The sequence below is a fragment of the Mustela erminea genome, chromosome 14 (genome assembly GCF_009829155.1).
Source record: "Mustela erminea isolate mMusErm1 chromosome 14, mMusErm1.Pri, whole genome shotgun sequence".
Lineage (NCBI taxonomy): Eukaryota > Metazoa > Chordata > Mammalia > Carnivora > Mustelidae > Mustela > Mustela erminea.
Window position 1 is genome coordinate 30,656,439 of NC_045627.1, and position 18,409 is coordinate 30,674,847.

An 18,409-nucleotide genomic window follows, 5' to 3' on the forward strand; every position below is an offset into this window, starting at 1 on the left:
TCTCATCATACTCTCATAGCACATTAGGTCACGTTGGATTGCTAGAAAAAAATAGAGAAGTCACTGGGCTTAAATGTTCTTAACAAGTTGCCCTCATTCATGAACTTCCCTGTGTCTGCACCCATCTTTCTCTTCTGATTTGAAACCTAAGTAGTCCTTCCTCTAACCCAAAGCTCATTCATTTACCTGTTCGGTGTTTGGTGTAGAGTTTTGGGGGAGGGTTTTTATTTGGTTTTAAGGGGCAGAACAATTTCAAACCATGCTAGGTCTCTTAAGTTCTGAGGTTCTCTTTTACAAGACCTCATTTTTTTCCTGATTGCAGATGTAGCATGTATGCATTAGAAAAAGTTTACCAGGAACAGTGGAAGTCCAGAAACTCCTCTGTAATTGCACCAGGCAAAGACCCTTTGTTGACTACACAGCAGTCATTCCTTACTGCCCTGTACCCCTCTGCCTTGTCAGGAGAGCCCAGATTTGTTCAGATGTCACATATCTTAATAGTTCCTGGCCCAAGGATGCTAGTCCCCTACAGTATATTAGTTCACTTTTTTTTTTTTTAAAGATTTTATTTATTTATCAGAGAGAGAGAGAGCGAGCACAGGCAGACAGAATGGCAGGCAGAGGCAGAGGGAGAAGCAGGCTCCCCGCTGAGCAAGGAGCCCGATGGGGGACTCGATCCCAGGACGCTGGGATCATGACCTGAGCCGAAGGCAGCTGCCCAACCAACTGAGCCACCCAGGTGTCCCTATTAGTTCACTTTTGCTGTGGCAATTGACAACCCTTTTAGCCACAGTGAGTTAGAAAAACAAACACATATTTCTTGCTCAAGTCATTTAAGGGCAGAAGGTTGGCTGCAGCGTTGCTGGGCTCAGCTCAGTTTTAAGTGTCTTCTTGTTTGAGGACCAAGGCTGAAGAAGCAGCTGTTCTCATGGCAGACAGCAAAAATTCAAAGCAAGAGGTTGGGAGATGCCAGGGCGAGGAAGTCAAGGGGCATTTGAAGCTTTTGCATGCATGTGATATGTCAGATTGACGTGAAGTTGGCCAAAGCAAGTCACATGCCTACACCACAGTCATTGCTCGAGGAAGTACACTCAGCCTACAGGGAGAGAGAGCACTGCAAAGTCACATGGAAAGGGGCATGCGTTGGTGTGATAACTCTGATTTCCAGTCTACCACATGGGAATTCCATTCCCCTTACAAGTGAAGGATTGTCTGCCCAGCGTTGCAGTTCCAGCCAAATGAGATTGGAAGGGAAGTTCTCAGGGGCTTCTGAGAAAGAGAAGGAAATGTGTTCATGGCGTAACTTTGTGCCCTTGGAGCATGTAAAACTGAGTCCTGGTGTGCAGAGAGATGTCAGGTACCAACCTGTGGCAGGGTTGAGTGTGCCTCTCACTGCCCTGGGTAGATGCTATTAATGTTCCCTCTGGACCACTACAGTCTGTTGGCATCTTGCCTATGGTCTCTTCAACAGAAGAATCTTGTACTAGAAGTTGCTGGTTCTCTGCAGGAGAATCTAACCCTCTTTGGTTAGAACTCATTTATAGTTAATGAAATTAAGTCAGTTCAAATATAGTTATTTCATTAATTGCTCACTTTTACATGTGAAGACTTAACTCAGTGATTGAACTTTCTTAAAATCTTGTGTGCTGGGTGCCTGGGTGGCTCAGGTCATGATCCCAGGATCCTGGGATCGAGCCCCACATCAGGCTCTCTCTTCCATGGGGAGCCTGCTTCCTCCTCTCTCTGACTGCCTCTCTGCCTACTTATAATCTCAGTCTGTCAAATAAATAAATAAAATCTTTAAAAAAAAAAAAATCTTGTGTGCATTCGTGAGTGTGTGCATATGTGATTTCCTCCTTGTAGTTTAGTTTCACCAGCAGTTTTTTTCAATTTTTTTCTTGTTAGGTTCCCCCTGTACTATGAGCTGAAGATTGCCTTTGTTGTGTGGCTGCTCTCTCCCTATACCAAAGGAGCAAGTTTAATATATAGAAAATTCCTTCATCCGCTTCTGTCTTCCAAGGAAAGGGTAAGATACATAAATTATTTCTACAAATCGTTTGTTAGAAATGTACATCATGGCATGGTTTACGCTATAAAACAAGTGAAACTGTCATTTCATGGGCGGGGGAAGGTCCTCGTTTTTGGCTTCTTCACACTATTGTCACACCAACTTTCTATCTGTGAGTCTATTTGTTTCTCCCCAGGAGATCGATGACTATATTGTACAAGCCAAGGAGCGGGGCTATGAGACGGTGGTCAACTTCGGGCGCCAAGGGCTGGCTTTCGCAGCCACTGCTGCTGTCACTGCAGCCGTGAAGGTAACTGTTCAGTTACGTGTTTTATTCAGTGTCACATTAAAGCCAATGGACAAAGTCAGGTGGCTCTTTATTCCAGATCATTATAAAATTTTGGCAGAATTTTGCTTTCTGCTTATTTTTGTAATGCAGGAAAGAACAAGTGGATAATTTAAAAGACACTTTAATGCATGTTTTTTGTAACTACTCAGTGTTTTGGAAGTCTTAATTGATCACAAAATGAGAGCTAGTTAATATAGAAAGGCATACCTTGTCATTTTGTCATAGTTTTCCTACTTTATAATCTTAAAGTAAGGTTGAGTAAATCACCTCTAGTAAAGATGACAATTCTTTCTTTCCCTGTCTCTGGTGTCCCCCTCTTTCTGTCTGTCTCTCCTCCCCCTCGATGGCAATATCTTGATAGGATTTCTGGCTTACTCCTGCACCCCTACTTCAATCAATTTGAGGTAACTGATTACTCAAAATAAGGCATGAAAAATTCTGTTCTTAAAACTTGAGATTTTACTCAGCTAGTTACTAATGTCATGTGTCATGTTTTGCAAGTGAAGTTATCAAATGTGTGCCTTCTGTGAAAACTCGCATTATGGCGTTTGGATTTCTTTGCATGTAGTTTTTTATGTGATTTATTTTAAATACCGTAGCATAATTGATTTTGGTGTGTAGTATGTGGAAAGAAAATGGGCTTCAGATCCAGAAAATGCTGAGTGTGACTTTCTAAATAACTGTTGGTGATTTACTTACCTCTGTGTTCACTGGTTGCTTCATGTATAAAATGGGGGTAACCTACCTATCTGTGAGAGCATATACAAAAGCATAGTGCTTGCCAAAATATAGTAGGACTCCACTGAACATTAATAACAACGTCTCTCCCTCTCTTTCCAGTGAAAATTTGGGTTTGTTGCTATTAAGTTAAATTGAGATTAAGTAATATTCCAGCTTTTGTGTTAGGCTTTTTCAACTCGGTTATCTTGAACCAAAATACCAATGCTGTGGGAATAAATATTCTAATTAAGTGGTGATTCTATATAATAACCAATGGTGAAGAGATGTCGAATATTCAGTGGGGTTTCCAGAATGATCCTTAATTTTTCAGAGTGATCTTTAGCTCAAGTACAATTAATATGATCAACAGATTTAAAAATCAAGATTATATTCAAATTATATACTCAGAAGTATTGCATTAAGAATTAAATAGAAACTTATTAACTCTGCAGCCCTAGCCATATAAGACAACTGTATTATTAATGATTATTAACTGTCAGCACTGTGGTAAAGTACAGTTTGCCCATTACTTGGCTTTTAAAAGCTTTTTCTTTTATTAGTATAGATATAAACAGATACTGAAATAGTAAAATTTTCATCTCATTGAAGGACTGTTTTCCATTTTAAAAGTTCATTTGCTTTTTATTTCTTGCTTAATGGAAATACATGCTTGATTTCCACATGTACTGAAAAAGAGCATCCAAGAGATCTAATATTCAACAACTAGGAATTCTACAAGTGATCACAGATGCGGTTATCAAAGAAATAATACAGTGATACTTCCCAAAACTGAAGGACATGAACCTCTAGATTGAAAAGGCCCACAGAATACGTAGCACAATGTATGAAAAAAAAAAGACCGACTGGGAGCAAGGTCACTGGAATATTCCAAAACACCAGAAAGAAGGAAAAAAATGTTAAGGATTCCAAAGATAAAAAGTATGTCACATTCAGATGATCGAGAATCAGAATGGCAATTAAATTTCTAAATAGTTACAATGAAACCTTGAAGACTGAAGAGTAATACCATCCATGATACCATAATGATTTTCACCCTTAGATTCTCTAACAGTCAGGCTCTCGGTCATGTGTGAGCCTAGAAAATAAATAATCTTCTTTTTTTGTTTTTGAAGCATGCAAAGTCACAAAATTGACTTCGTGTGTGTTCTTTGTCAGGGTACTGTGCTCTGCCAAAATTAGGGACTAATCCATGGAAAAGGAAACCCACAGGATCTAGGAGACAGGAGTCCAACACAGAAGGAAGGTGACAGGACTCCTTCCCAGGATGAACATGCAGAATGTGGGAGTCCAGAGAACAGCAGGCCAAGATGGGATGTGATGGGTTCAGGGTGCCAGGACAGGGGTCTTAGGGAAAAGTACGGGGAGAGAGTATCTAATAGGTTTAATCCCCTGCAGGAATGATACTTAAACCGGTCAGCACATGTTCCAACCAGTCAACCAGAAGACACACTAAGACACCATGAAAAATGTGCTAGAGGCAATGTTAAGACCAAGGACATAGGACAACTGATCAAATGAATACTTAAAAATGGGATATTGTTAGCTCTGGAAAAGAAAGTTACATAGGAAAGGAAATATAATAATGGAGTATGACTCTGCCCAGCAGCAAACAGCATGCACGTCATAATCATGAGAATATAGACTGTAGGTTGAACAGCTGTGATTTTGCTCTATCAGAAAGGTGGGGGAAGGAGAGGAGATGGAAGAGAAAGAAAACCCTCACCTGCCAGATAGGAAAGTAGAGGGTTTTAAATGGTGCCAGCAGGAAGATGGACAGGAAAACAAGAAAGCCTATTGCTTTTGTTATAAAATTTAATTTTATTTGACTTCACAAATGAAGTGCCATTGACCCGTGAACAATCAAGGCTATCAACTTGTTGGATCCAATTATATACCAGTTTTCTTCAGTAAACACAGTATAGTACTGTGTATATGTATTTTCTCTTCCTTAATAAGATTTTCTCAGTAACATTTTCTTTCTCTAGCTTACTTTATTGTAAAAGGACAGTATATAATACATATAACCTGCAAAATACAAGTTAATCAACTGTTGTCAGTGTGACTTAGAGTCACCAGTAGGCGATTAGTTAAATCTCAAGGGAGTCAAAACTTAGACACAGATTTTTTTACTGCCCGGTGAGTTGATGCGCATACCCACCACATTGTTCAAGGGTCTATTGGTACAGGTCTTAAACCACCACCCCCCCAAGAAGATGCTTTCTGAATTTTACATATTTAAAAGCATCATTAATATGATTCCATGGCGTAGCAACTAAAAATTAAATTGCAACTTGAAATACTGCTTAGAAAATACGGACTTTTTAGAACATTGTTCTGGGAAACAGAAAAGCATAGAAATCCCATTTTTCCTCCTCTCTTTAACATCTAAGAATCATTTCTAGTCCCGGAACTCTGTGAGACACCTTTCTACATACTGCGACCACTTCATGGGATATTTATTTTACTTGAACTTATGGTTATAACTTCCAAAGCCTCTATGTGGGGAATCAGAAATCCCTACTTTATTATCTTCTCCTCATTGTCTCCTCGTTTATTTGTATTTTATCCTTTGCTGTCATCGGTGTTTGGCATCCTGTTTATTTGTTCAACATGGGTTTGTTCAGTGCCTGCTATACAGCAGGTGCCGGGCGTGCAGCCGTGGGCAAGACAGACACAGTCCCTCCTCTCACAGCCTGCTGTCTCGCTGAGGGTCTGTTTTCACTGACTGACAATTTTATCTCATCTGCAGTGGCTAAGAGCTTTCCCCCTGCCCTCCCATTATTAAAATAAGCATTGGCTCACAGAAATGCTTTCCTTTAGAAAGGCTATACAAGCATTTCTTCTTTGTGATTCATTGTTTGTTTTTATCTATATATTTAGCATCATAAAACCACCTCCCCACTTCAAAGGCAGGAAATAGAAAACATAAGAATCATCTGAGTTACCACTGCAAATCAGACACATGTCCCATAATTTGAATTCATTTTGGAACTTTCCCTTCTTGTTTGTGATGTGGTGGTCCTTTTGTTATCAAGATCACTGTGCGTGAGGTAGCTGTCTCCATCCCAGTATGAATGTTGGCTTCAGCCATCCTGGCTTTTATTCATTAGAAATAGTCATTAAATATGCTGAATGTAGCATTATGTTAAAACTGTTTGCCTCAAGTTGGACTGTGCCTATTTTCATGTAAGTGAAATTAGTTTCATCTCTGGAGATGTCAAAGAAACGCACAATGATGGAAGAAATCACTGAACCAGACATTTCAGACTAAAGAGTAAATTGAAACTGAAATAGGAAGTAGGTCAAGTTTAAGGAGAAACTTCAAGAAAGCCAATAGTAAGCCTTGAGAATTAATTTAAGATTTTTACAACCTATAGTTTGTTAAAAATATCTTTCAGGCTAAAAATGATTGGACTCTTGGTGTGACCTTTAAAGACGGGTAATAGCCCTACCTAGGATTCCCAGGTTGAACCACCTGAGCATGTTAAAGATGAAAATAGGAATCTAATCAGAACATTTATGACACTGTAAAGCAATTTTCTGAAAATGTTACTCAGTTCTATGACCTCATTACCAGGCATCTGTTCCCAAGGTCAGTGTACAAGTTTATTTTGGCTGAGCAAAGCACACACATATGAAGGACCTTCAAGGACTTTGCTGAGGACGTTCAACATTCCATAGGTTTCACATGAGAAATGCAGGTGGCTTTTTACAGATGAGCAACACAGATAAAGGACAGAGGAAGAAAAATACTGTTAGTCATATTAACCATCTGTGAATTTTCTCTGGCAGCCTTTTCTTGGTGAACTCTTTAGCAGATATTGTTTTAAAAAAATCAATTATCACAGAAATTAGAGTCTTACAGGTAAAATTGCTAAAATCTAATAAACTATAAATGATGCTGATTAGGTCATACTCCTGACATCTTGCTGTCTGCTTTAAAGGCTTTCTGTTTGTAAGAGGATTTGAGGATATTCAGCTGCTTTGTATCATCCATTAAAAAAAAAAAAAAAAATAGCATTTGTCCTGACAACAGAAAGGTCACACTATTTTCCCTACAATCTAGGGAAGCAGAATGTTATAATGAATATTTAATTTACTAATAGTCTAGTTATCTGCATTGTCTAGCCCGATTCTACCCTAATTTAATTAGTCATGAGATTCTGGGCAGACCGCCTGCACTGATCTAAGTATTAATTTTCTCACCTATAAATCAAAGAGGTGAAACCTGACTTCTAAAACCTCTTAGACCTCTGAAACAGTGGTTGGTCCTCAGTGGGAGGGAATTTTGCCCCAGAAGAACATTTGGCAACGTCTGGAGACATTTTGGGTTGTCACAGCTGACAGTGAGGGGTGCTGCTATTTGTATCTAGAGGGTAGAAGTCAGGAATGCTGTATAAATATCCTGTGATCCTCAACAAACAATTTTCTAGCCCAAAACAGCAATAATGCTGAGACTGAGAAAGCTTGATCTAAAAGTATGAGTCAGGGGCACCTGAGTGGCTCAGTGAGTTAAAGCCTCTGCCTTCAGCTCAGGTCATGATCCCAGGGTATTGGGATCGAGCCCCACACTCTGCTCAGCAGAGAGCCTGCTTCCTCCTTTCTCTCTGTCTGCCTCTCTGCCTACTTGTAATCTCTGTCTGTCAAATAAATAAATAAGCTCTTAAAAAAAAGTTTGAGTCAGAAAAATCTTAAAATGATATATGAATATGTATAAACAGTTTTTGTGTGGTGGGTTACAAATGATTTTATTTTCTTCTTCATATCTTCCTCTGTTACAAATGTCCTTTGATAAATATATATTGCTTTAATCTTAAAAGCATTAAAATAGGGGCACCTGGGTGGCTCAGTGGGTTAAGCCTCTGCCTTCAGCTCAGGCCATGATCTCAGGGTCCTGGGATCGAGCCCCGCATTGGCTCTCTGCTCAGCAGGGAGCCTGCCTCTCTGCCTACCTGTGATCTCTCTCCCTGTCAAATAAATAAATAAAATCTTAAAAAAAAAAAAGGCATTAAAATATATTATTCACCTAATAGAAATGCAGTCAGTTCCATTCTAGACTTAATCAGATTGTCAAATGTCCTTAGGGGAAAAGGAGGTGTCCCTAAAAACTTGGAACTAACCTTATCTACATTTTAATGTAATATGTCAAAGAGCAACAAGAAATAGAGCTTAATAGTTATTCATTATTGAACAATATAGTAAGAATTATTCTGTAGGAGAGTGTAACATTACAAAGACTACTGATTATCTTTTTAAATTCCTTTTTTTTTTTTAAAGATTTATTTATTTTTATTTAAGAGAGAGAGAGCATGTAAGGCGGAGGGAGGTGGGGAATTTTCAAGTAGACTCCCCACTGAGCACAGAGCCCGACTTGGGGGCTCCAAATCCCAGAACCCTGAGATCATGACCTGAGCAAAAATCAGCAGTTGGAGGCTTAACAGACTAAGCCACCTAGGCACCCCTGTTTTTAAATTCTTAATTTAAAATATGAAGAGACTAGGTTGGAAGTTTTTTGTTTTTAAAGATTTTATGTATTTGAGAGAGAGAGAGAGAGAGAAAAGATAGCAAGAGAGCACAAGCAGGGAGGAGAGGGAGAAGCAGACTGCGACTGCCCCTGAGCAGGGAGCTCCGCGTGGGGCTCAGTCCCAGGACCCTGAGATCATGACCCGAACGGAAGGCAGACGCTTAACCTTCAGAGCCACCCAGGAGCCCCAGTTGAAAGTTTTGTCCTAAGGTGCTGATAAGCATGGTAAATTCCCCTTATTTAACACAAAATATAATAATTTTAACATAGTGTTTCACCAGGATATGAAGTATTTAAACAAAGGCAGAATTCTTCGGGAGTAACAGTTATTTACAATTAGTCCTACATACAAGACCCCTTTTCTCAGCTGAAGAATCCTTCCTAGAGCATGAATGTGCTGAAGCCAAGGTCCGACCCAGTCAGCTCCTACAAGTGTTTTCATTTTATTTCATTTTTTTTTAAGATTTTATTTATTTATTTGACAGAAAGAGACACAGCAGGAGAGGGAACACAAGCAGGGGGAGTAGGAGAGGGAGAAGCAGGCTTCCTGCTGAGAGTGAGCCCCATGCAGGCCCAATCCCAGGACCCTGAGATCATGACCTGAGCTGAAGGCAGCAACTTAATGACTGAACCACCCAAATGTCCCTAGTGTCCCCATTTTAAATGGAACTTTTTTTTTTTTAATCTATTTGACATACAGAGATCACAAGTAGGCAGAGAGGCAGGCAGAGAGGGAGGAGGAAACAGGCCCCCTGCTGAGCAGAGAGCTGGATGTGGGCTCCATCCCAAGACCCTGAGATCATGACCTGAGCCGAAGGCAGAGGCTTTAACCCACTGAGCCACCCAGGTGCCCCTTAAATGGAACATTTTAAATGGATGTTCTGGGCCTATCCAAATTCAAACCCTGTGCACTCCTGCTAGTGAGGATCAGTCTTAATGTAAGATATTCTGCAAAATAGTTCTTAATTACTTTGATTCTTGTGTTCTCATCATAATTTTTCTGTTGCTTTCTCGTCGATTTTTAGGATCAATTTTAGCATAAGCAGCGAACATATAATTCCATGGAGAATGGGATCTAAAATCTGGAATATCGACTTACCTTGTAGATGGGAACTCCCTTCCTCCTTATTCACTAATGACCAAAAATGCCGTTTCCACATGCCTTTTCTTCTTCAAACTAGAACCTTTCTGCATTGTTTTATACTTTTGGCTTAATGTTATTTAAACCAAATAGAAAGAAAATAAATAAAATAGTATCAATTTAAACAAAACCTCCATACATTTTAGCATTGTTACTGACAAATAACTATAATGCCCCACTTGTGCCCTCAAAATAGAGAAACAGTGTTTCTTTTGATCATTGGAGTAAGGGATTGGTTAGAAGGGAAATGAGCAGGAAATAGATCAGAAATTCTTACAGTTAACATTACAGTGAAAACATCACTGTAAAAATAGAAAATGTTCATTTGGAGAGTTGTCTTGTAGCCAGGCATTGGAGGAAATGAAAAGAAATCAGGATCCCATCCAGTTTATAATAAACAGTATTTAAATCTTAAAAAACAAACAAATACTTCACTATACTATCTATCTATAATTCTAATTTTGTAATATTGAAAAAATTACTGAGAAAAAGAATAAAATCACCCATCCCATCTGCCTCAATATCATACTGTTTTCATTTTTGCATATTTTCCCTGTCTGCTTAAGCCATACTACATACTTGCAGCCATATTGTGGATGTGATTTAGAATTCTGAGGTCAAGGGTAAGGTTTCCACTTAACATTTTATTTTAAACATAATTTCTTGGTTAATGGGCTTTTTGTGCTGAAGATATAAAAATTGGAGGGAATAGGTCTGCCTTTAAGCATGATTATTTTATAATTACACTTCTTTAAAGTGGTCACATTGGTCACTTTAAAGTGGTTACAGACTTAGGATTTATGTAATGTTTTTGAAGTTCACAATACTGCATTAATTCTCTCTTCCCACATTCATTCTATTCTGGGCCCATAAGAAAATACACAGTGGAAAACCCGATTTTCTGAGGCAGTACTGGCTGTTGAAAATGTTGGGAATCCTCAAAGAGTGTACAGCCCCCTTTTGCTTTTCCTTACAGTACTTGGCCTTCCTTGAAGCCTTGAGCATATTGGTAATACTTGGGGCTATAGGGTTGGTTACTCAAGAGCTCTTTTAAAATCCAGATACCTCAGGGTTGGTCACTGTTCACTTTTAATCAGCCTGAAGCAAACCCCTGGTGGATGGTGTGGTCTTCCCATGTGAACCCAGGACCATACCTGCAGTTCACTGCCCAACCTCTGCTTCTGCAGTCCAGTGTCTGTGGAGAACTCTTGAGCAGTCAAGAGCAATGAAAAAGAAGAAGCAGCAGAAGAACATTTAGTTTACTTATAATATGCTCACTATCGGTGACATACCAGTCAGTCCACCAGGAGAATGGAAGAAGCCTAAAATTAGTCACTCTCCTTTGGTTTCTGAAATTCCTCCTCTGGAGACAGGATTTGCACAGCAGAACACTAGAACTGACAAGAATGTGTGAGTTCATTTGTGAGGTATGCTCTAAATAATTCGTGGATCATACTCCTTAAAGAAACCAAAGTTCGGTGGGTTGAGCCGCTGCCTGCAGCTCAGGTCATGATCTCGGGGTCCTGGGATCGAGTCCCGCGTCGGGTTCTCTGCTCGGCAGGGAGCCTGCTTCCTCCTCCCTCTCTCTCTGCCTGCCTCTCTGCCTACTTGTGATCTCTGTCTGTCAAATAAATAAATAAAATCTTTAAAAAAAAAAAAAAGAAACCAAAGTTTGTAGATGAATCAGTGCTGGCCTGATTCAGTGGCCATTTGACTTATTTGCATTCTAAGATGTTCCTTCATAAGTGGGAGGGTTTGGCAGTCACAGCCCACCTTGGAAATGGCTCTTGAGTCAGGTAGCAGGCCCTACAGATGTGTATGCCAGTTGTCATCATTTAGCAGTAGGTGAAAAGTCAAGAATTGCTGGGAGTAGGGCACAGAAATACCAAGGTGGGAAAAAAGAAATGTTGACCGTTTTGAGAAAACAAGGTCTGTTTCAGACATGCACTGGTCACTTCCTTCTCATGCATCTCTGATGTCTTCTGTCCCCTATATCTTTAAAATGATATCTGATAAAGAGGAAGAAAGTATAATGGATTAAACCATTACAAGAATGTTTAAAGACATGTGGAACCCAATTATTTTTATTGAGACTATAGACCCTTTAATTTAACAATTTATTTTCACAATCTAAAAATGTACAAATACAGAGCCTAAGTGGGTATAGAAATGTCATTTGGTTTTGACATAATATGATATCACTAGTTCAGAGTAGCTGAATCAAGATCGTTTTTCAGCATAAAATACTATAAGGTCCAAATGTTCATAGTGCCTCAGGCTTTGAAATCTAGAAATTGAGAGAGGCACCATTAGGGATGAGTGTTTCTGCAGTATAGTCCTAAGTAGAGGCAATCATAAATTCACACGTGTGAGAAGAAATAATAAGAGTAAAAAAACCTTTAGAGGAATATTTTTAAAACTGCTATAAATAAGAAATGAGTCATCTGTATGCTATGCAAATTTTTTAAGTGGGTAAATTTAGAAATTATTTTTTTCCCTTTATATTTTGGAGAGAAATGCAGTTAGGTCTGTGAAGTTCAGAAATGTCCCTTGGGCAGTGATAAAAATTATTGAATTTTCTGCAGTGATGGAGATGTTCTCTCTGTCTGTGCTGTCCAGTACAGTAGCCACTAGCCACATGAGGCTATTGAGCATTTGGAATATGTACTTGAGGAACTAAATTTTTAATTTTAGTTAATTTAAATTTAAATACCCACATGTGCCCAGTGTCTATCATATTGTTAAGGCTTTCAAATGACTTAAACTCAGGGGCACCTGGGTGGCTCAGTCAGTTAAGCATCTGACTTCCATCAGGTCATGATCTCCAGGTCCTAGGATTGGCCGCATCCGGGCCCACGCTCACTAGGACTGCTTCTCCCTTTTCCTCTACCCTTCCCCCGTTTATTCTCTCTCTCTCAAATAAATAAATAAAATCTTTTAAATGAAGAAATAAGTAAAACGGCTTAAAGTCAAATTGCATAGTAGTAGATATGCCTTGCCAGATGGTAAATTCATTAACTAGATATCATTTTTGTATCCAATATTCTTTGGCTTTTAATTTTTTTTTTTAAACCTTATACTAAGTAGAGTCATTACCACTCCTGACTTAGCTTATCTTTAAAAGAGTATGTCTTTGGGTTGCCTGGGTGGGTCAGTCCATTAACCTACCAGTTCTTGGTTTGGCTCAGGTCACGATCTCAGGCTTGTAACCAGCTCTGCCCTCAGCAGGAAGTCTGCTTGAGATTCTTTCCCCTCTCGCTCTTTTTGTCCCCCCCCCATGCACTTTCTCTCTCAAATAAAATAAATAAATAAAATCTAAAAAGAAAAGGTTAAACAGTATGTCTTTTACTTTAAAAACTTGTAAATCATAAGTCCCCAAGGGCCAGTTTTAGGAGAGAGCAAAATAATGGTTGCTGTCTACTCAGAAGGGTAAGCTCATCATACTTTTTTTTTTTTTTTAAACATTTAAAACATTATGAAGCTAAAATGTTTGGGAATGCAATGTCCAGAGCTTACTTTGAAATGCATTTTAAAAATGGGTTGATGGATGAATAGATGGTAGATGCGTGGTGAAGAAAATACAGCAAACTACAAACAATCTAGGGCTGTTCACTGTGCTGTTCTTTCACCTTTTCTGAAAGTTTCATAATAAAATCAGCCTCATGATAAAATGTTGGGAGAAACTTAAATGTTAGCCTATGAAATATTTTAAAGTGTGTGTTGTTTTTTTTTCTCGGATCTATCACTTCTCTGTTAAATAGAGCCAAGGAGCAATAACAGAACGTTTGCGAAGTTTTAGTATGCATGATCTAACAGCTATCCAAGGTGATGAGCCTGTGGGACAGAGACCATTCCAACCTCTACAAGAAACAAGAAAGAAAAGTAAATCAGTCTCTGGTGAATCAGCAGGTGCGCTTTGTTTGTTTTGTTTTGTTTGTTTTGATGTATTCTTCCTTTCGCAATTGGAATTTTGAGTCCAGGTGGGTACGAAAATAATACATGGTAACTCTCTGAATTTGAGTAGACACGATTCACGCTGATGTCTGTGAATTTACCCTTAACTGGAGTTCTCTTTCTCTCAATTTTCTCTGAATGAAGTTGGGGCTTGCCTTTTGTTGACTCTAAAGATTATCCAACTAAGAAAGGAACAGTAGCCTCTTGGGCCTCCATGAGTTTTTAGATGCCCTCTGTGTGACGGCTCCTACCTCCCCACCACCGGCACCAGTTCAGACCTGCGATCAGCCGTCTTTCAATTCAAACTGTGTAGCGACATCTAAGGAGTTGTATAGTTAAACACTCTTTACTGTAAATGCCGTGAACAAATAAGGATATTGACTCACAAGATAAAAAGCTTGAAGTGGGTGACAGAGGGTGACTCAGTTTGTAAATAGGATTACTGCAGTGGGGAAGATATTGAAATGACATATTCTTGTTCAAGAACTGACTTGTAGGTATTTCGATATAAATTAGGAGCATGGCAGAGTCAATATGTTCTAAAACTTCAACAAATTATTCTTATCCTAGAAATATACCCATAAATAAAAAGACATCGCTCCTTAGTCTTTTTACCACAATGTAAGAAAGTTGTAGTTCAAGACTCAGCTGAAAATTAAGATCTTAATGACATTTCTTATTTCTATATTGTTAGAGTCCATAAGGTACAAGGCTATCCAGTGTTTTTGTTTTTGTTTTTTTAAGTGGTTTTATTTTGAGAGAGGTTAAAAATCGTCCTTTATATTGAACCCAATCTGAGAAATACAATAACAGTTCCATCCTATAGAGAAAAATAGTGAATTTACTTCTGAATTCCCTCTAGAGTGGATGACTTTAGAAGGTAGGTGACTGCTAGTAATTAAGCATTGGCCATTGATTTATCTTTAAGAATGAGAACCATAGAACTTTGAACCGTTACCCTTAATAAATTAACAATGTAAAAGTAGTTTCCAATATAGGCATTTTCTTAATATACATTTAAAAATTACTGATTTTGATTCTAGGATCTACTGTATATATTTTGCTTCACTTGGACCAGTTACCTGAGCCCTTTGCCAGCAGTTTGTTAATAATTATACTTCAGAATTGGCTAAGAATGATATTCTAATATTTAAATGAAAACAAGGTAATAAATATGAAAATCCCCATAGCTCTTTTTATGATATTCATCTATTAAACTTAAAATGATGTGACAAAACTATTTTAAGATAGTAAGGTCCCTTTGTGGAGCATAACAAATATCATGGAGGACAAGGGGTGTTAGAGAGGAGAAGGGAGTTGGGGTAAATTGGAAGGGGAGGTGAATCATGAGAGACTATGGACTCTGAAAAACAATCTGAGGGGTTTGAAATGGCGGGGGCGGGGGAGGTTGGGGTACCAGGTGGTGGGTATTATAGAGGGCATGGATTGCATGGAGCACTGGGTGTGGTGCAAAAATAATGAATACTGTTTTTCTGAAAATAAATAAATCAATTTAATTTAAAAAAAAAAGATAGTAAGGTCCTATTTAGTTCTTCTGTTAAATTTTAAGCCATGAAATTAAAATAACTTAAGATTAGAGAGATATGAATAAGTAGTAGCAGTACAAAAAAGGGACTTGTCCAGTTATTAAATTAAAATTTTAATATGCATTACTTTGCCCAACTTCCAAACTTCCTACAGAGTGGTATGTATTCTGAGCTCTTTCTTCCCTAAGGAAGAAATTTAACAAAAACGTTCTCTCTCGAAAATATTTTTAAAACGTAGTAAGGTTCCAGGACAGGAATAGTTGAAGAGAAGATAATTATAGATCGTCTGTGTAAACACAATCCAGATATACGTGGAAGTTTATCAAATGGGGATGATGGCCTTTCAGGTGGGTGGGGGAAAGGCAGATAAATAAGTGGTGTCAGAATAATTGCTAGACTTAGGAGATGGGGTAGGAAATGAAGTTACACCTCTACCTCAAGCCTTTCATCAAAATACCTAAAAGATTAAGACTTAAATGTAAGCCACTGAGCTATAATATAGTGGGACATTCCTGAGTATCTATTTATATACCCTTAGGATATGACAGACTTTTTTTTTTTTTTAATGTATGTATTTGACAGAGAACTCTTGAAGGGAGGAGGGGGAGAGGGAGAAGCAGGCTTCCCACTGAGTGGGGAGCTTAAATCGGGGCTCCATCCCAGTACCCTGGGGTCACGACCTGAGCTGAAGGCAGATGCTTAACTGACTGAGTCACCCAGGCGCCCTAATGTGCCAGACTTCTTAAGCATGGCATCAATACCAGAAGACATAAAAGGAAAAGCTTGAGAGTTCGTTCTCTATATTAAAAAAATGTATAACATAGAAGGGAAAAATATTCCATGCCATAAAAAAACAAACTAGAAGAAATATTCTCATCTGATACAGGCAAAGGGCTCAGATTTTAACCATGCAAAGAATTCTTACAAGCCAATTATTGTTAATTCTACCAAAGAATACAGCTGACCAATTACTACATGAAAAAGATACTCAGCCTCACAGTCAAAGAAACAGTAAATTAAAATGGTAATAATAGTAATTTTCGCTCACCAGATTGGCAAAAAGATTTTCTTAATTAGCAGTGTTCTGGGTTGGTAACTATTCTAGTTCTCTATTTCTGTGTAACGAACTACAAACAATGGCCTTAAAAAAAAGTCACAGTCATTTATTTTGCTCCTGAATCTGGGGTCGACTGGGCTCAGGGAGGCAGTTCCTGCTCTTACTGCAGGCACAGGGAACAGCACCTAGCGCTTGAGTCATAATGGCAAAGGCTTCGTCACCCACACATCTGATGTCATAGCTGGGAAGAGTCACAGCGGATGGCTCAAACAGGTGGGGCCTCTCTCGCCTCTCCTTCTCTACGTCTCTTTACGTGCTCTCTGAGTTTTGGCACTTCCTACCTGGCAGCTAAAAGCTCCCAGAGCCCATCTTCCAAGAGAAGTGGCAGGAATCAGGCAGCAGCACTTCTGCTTAAGGGCAGTTCTATGAGATAAGTACATACACACATCCTGGAGATCTAGGGAAGAGGAGGGGCACCTGGCTGGCTCAGGAGCGTGGGACTCGACTCTTGATCTTGGGATCGTGAGTTCAAGCCCCATGCTGGACGTGGAGATAACCTTAAAAAAATACCAAAAAAATCTAAGGGAAGAGGAGAAAAGTGTCAGAATTTATGGTCATGTTTTAAAATCACCACAGCAAGCATGTTGGGAAACAAACACTCTCACTTTTTATGAGGCTTAAGTGGAATGATCCTTTTTGATGACAATCTGGCAATAACTATCAAAATTTATTCCCTTTAACTCAGCAAGAAACTTCTAGGACTTACGTCATAAAGAAACAATCAAACAAGTGTTCAAAGTTGTGTGTCTAAGAATGTCCATCTCATTGTTTATAGTAACAAAATACTGGAACAAACCAAATACCTAAAAAAAATGGTTAAGCAGAAGTGTGGTTTATTAGCCATGAAAATTCATACATTCAGTCCATACTTGCTGACATGAAAACATCCAGATCGTGGGGAAATAAATAATAACAATAAAACAAAGTGCTGTAGAGATACAATACATAGATGAAATGCATTAATAAATTGGAATTACTTTTCCTATGTGTATGCATAGAAAGAGTTTGGAAGGGTATTGCTGAAATATCAACAGTGTTCAGTTCTGAGTATGGGACTTCAGTGATTTTTTTTTTAAATCAACCTATTTTTAAAACGAGAAAGAACAGTACTCTTCCTTTTGAAAAATATTTAAGATACTCATTTTTTTAAAAGATTTTATCTGTTTATTTGAGAGAGAGAGACAGCACATGAGCAAGCAGAAAGCCAGAGAGAGAGAGAAGCAGATTCCTTGGTGAACAGGGAGCCTGACGTGAGGCTCGATCCCAGGACCCCAGGATCATGATCTGAGCTGAAAGCAGACATTTCACCAACTGAACCACCCAGGAGCCCTGATACTCATTTTTTTTTTTTTTATGTCATGAATTATTTTTTTATTCATTTACTTCCAGAATTCCTCAAGAAAAAATAGTAATTTTTTCAGGGTGTAATTGCATCTACATTACAAAGTCTGTGTACTGGTTCATGTGATCAGTACATTTACCTCAGATGCTCTGCTTGTTCCCACAAGCAAACTCAAATATCTGGAAATTTGAGTCCAATTTGAAAACTCATAGTGGCCAGCTCTGAGTGGTTTGAGGTTAAGTGGTCAAGAGAAGTCCTACTTTGATGGTGATTTAAGTTTGCATGTTGTCACTACAGCACAAATGCTTCTTTGTAAGAAAATGGACACCTTGAACATGGTGTTCACATTCCCCGAAAGAAGATCACATTGTAATAAGTGGGAATATTTTATCTGCAAAGATACTGCTGCATCCGTATCAGTTAAAAACAGCCCAATATTCAGTTTCAATAGCAGTAAATAAAGAAATAAAACACATATTTTTTGTTTTGCTTTAGGTGCTTTACATATTTATTTACTCCTTAAGATGACTACACAGTTTAAGTATTTCATCTTTATTTATTTATTTTTATTTTTTTAAAGATTTTATTCATTTTACAGAGCACCAGCAGGGGCAGAGGTAGAAGCAGACTCCCCACTGACCAAACAGACCCCACACCCCCTATGTGGGGCTCTATCCCAGGACCCT

At 38.6% G+C, this 18,409-nt stretch overlaps 1 protein-coding gene across 3 annotated transcripts in view; it reads left to right on the top strand.

Annotated features, from left to right (window-relative positions):
- The window catches only part of REEP3 (receptor accessory protein 3), a 97,962-nt gene that overhangs the window by 71,039 nt on the left and 8,514 nt on the right, over positions 1 to 18,409 (top strand). For all 3 annotated transcript variants that reach the window (XM_032314098.1, XM_032314099.1, XM_032314100.1), the window contains exons 4-6: positions 1,906 to 2,026; positions 2,205 to 2,318; positions 13,525 to 13,672. In XM_032314098.1, the coding sequence (XP_032169989.1) occupies positions 1,906 to 2,026; positions 2,205 to 2,318; positions 13,525 to 13,672 (383 nt within the window). The remainder of the gene's footprint in view (positions 1 to 1,905; positions 2,027 to 2,204; positions 2,319 to 13,524; positions 13,673 to 18,409) is intronic.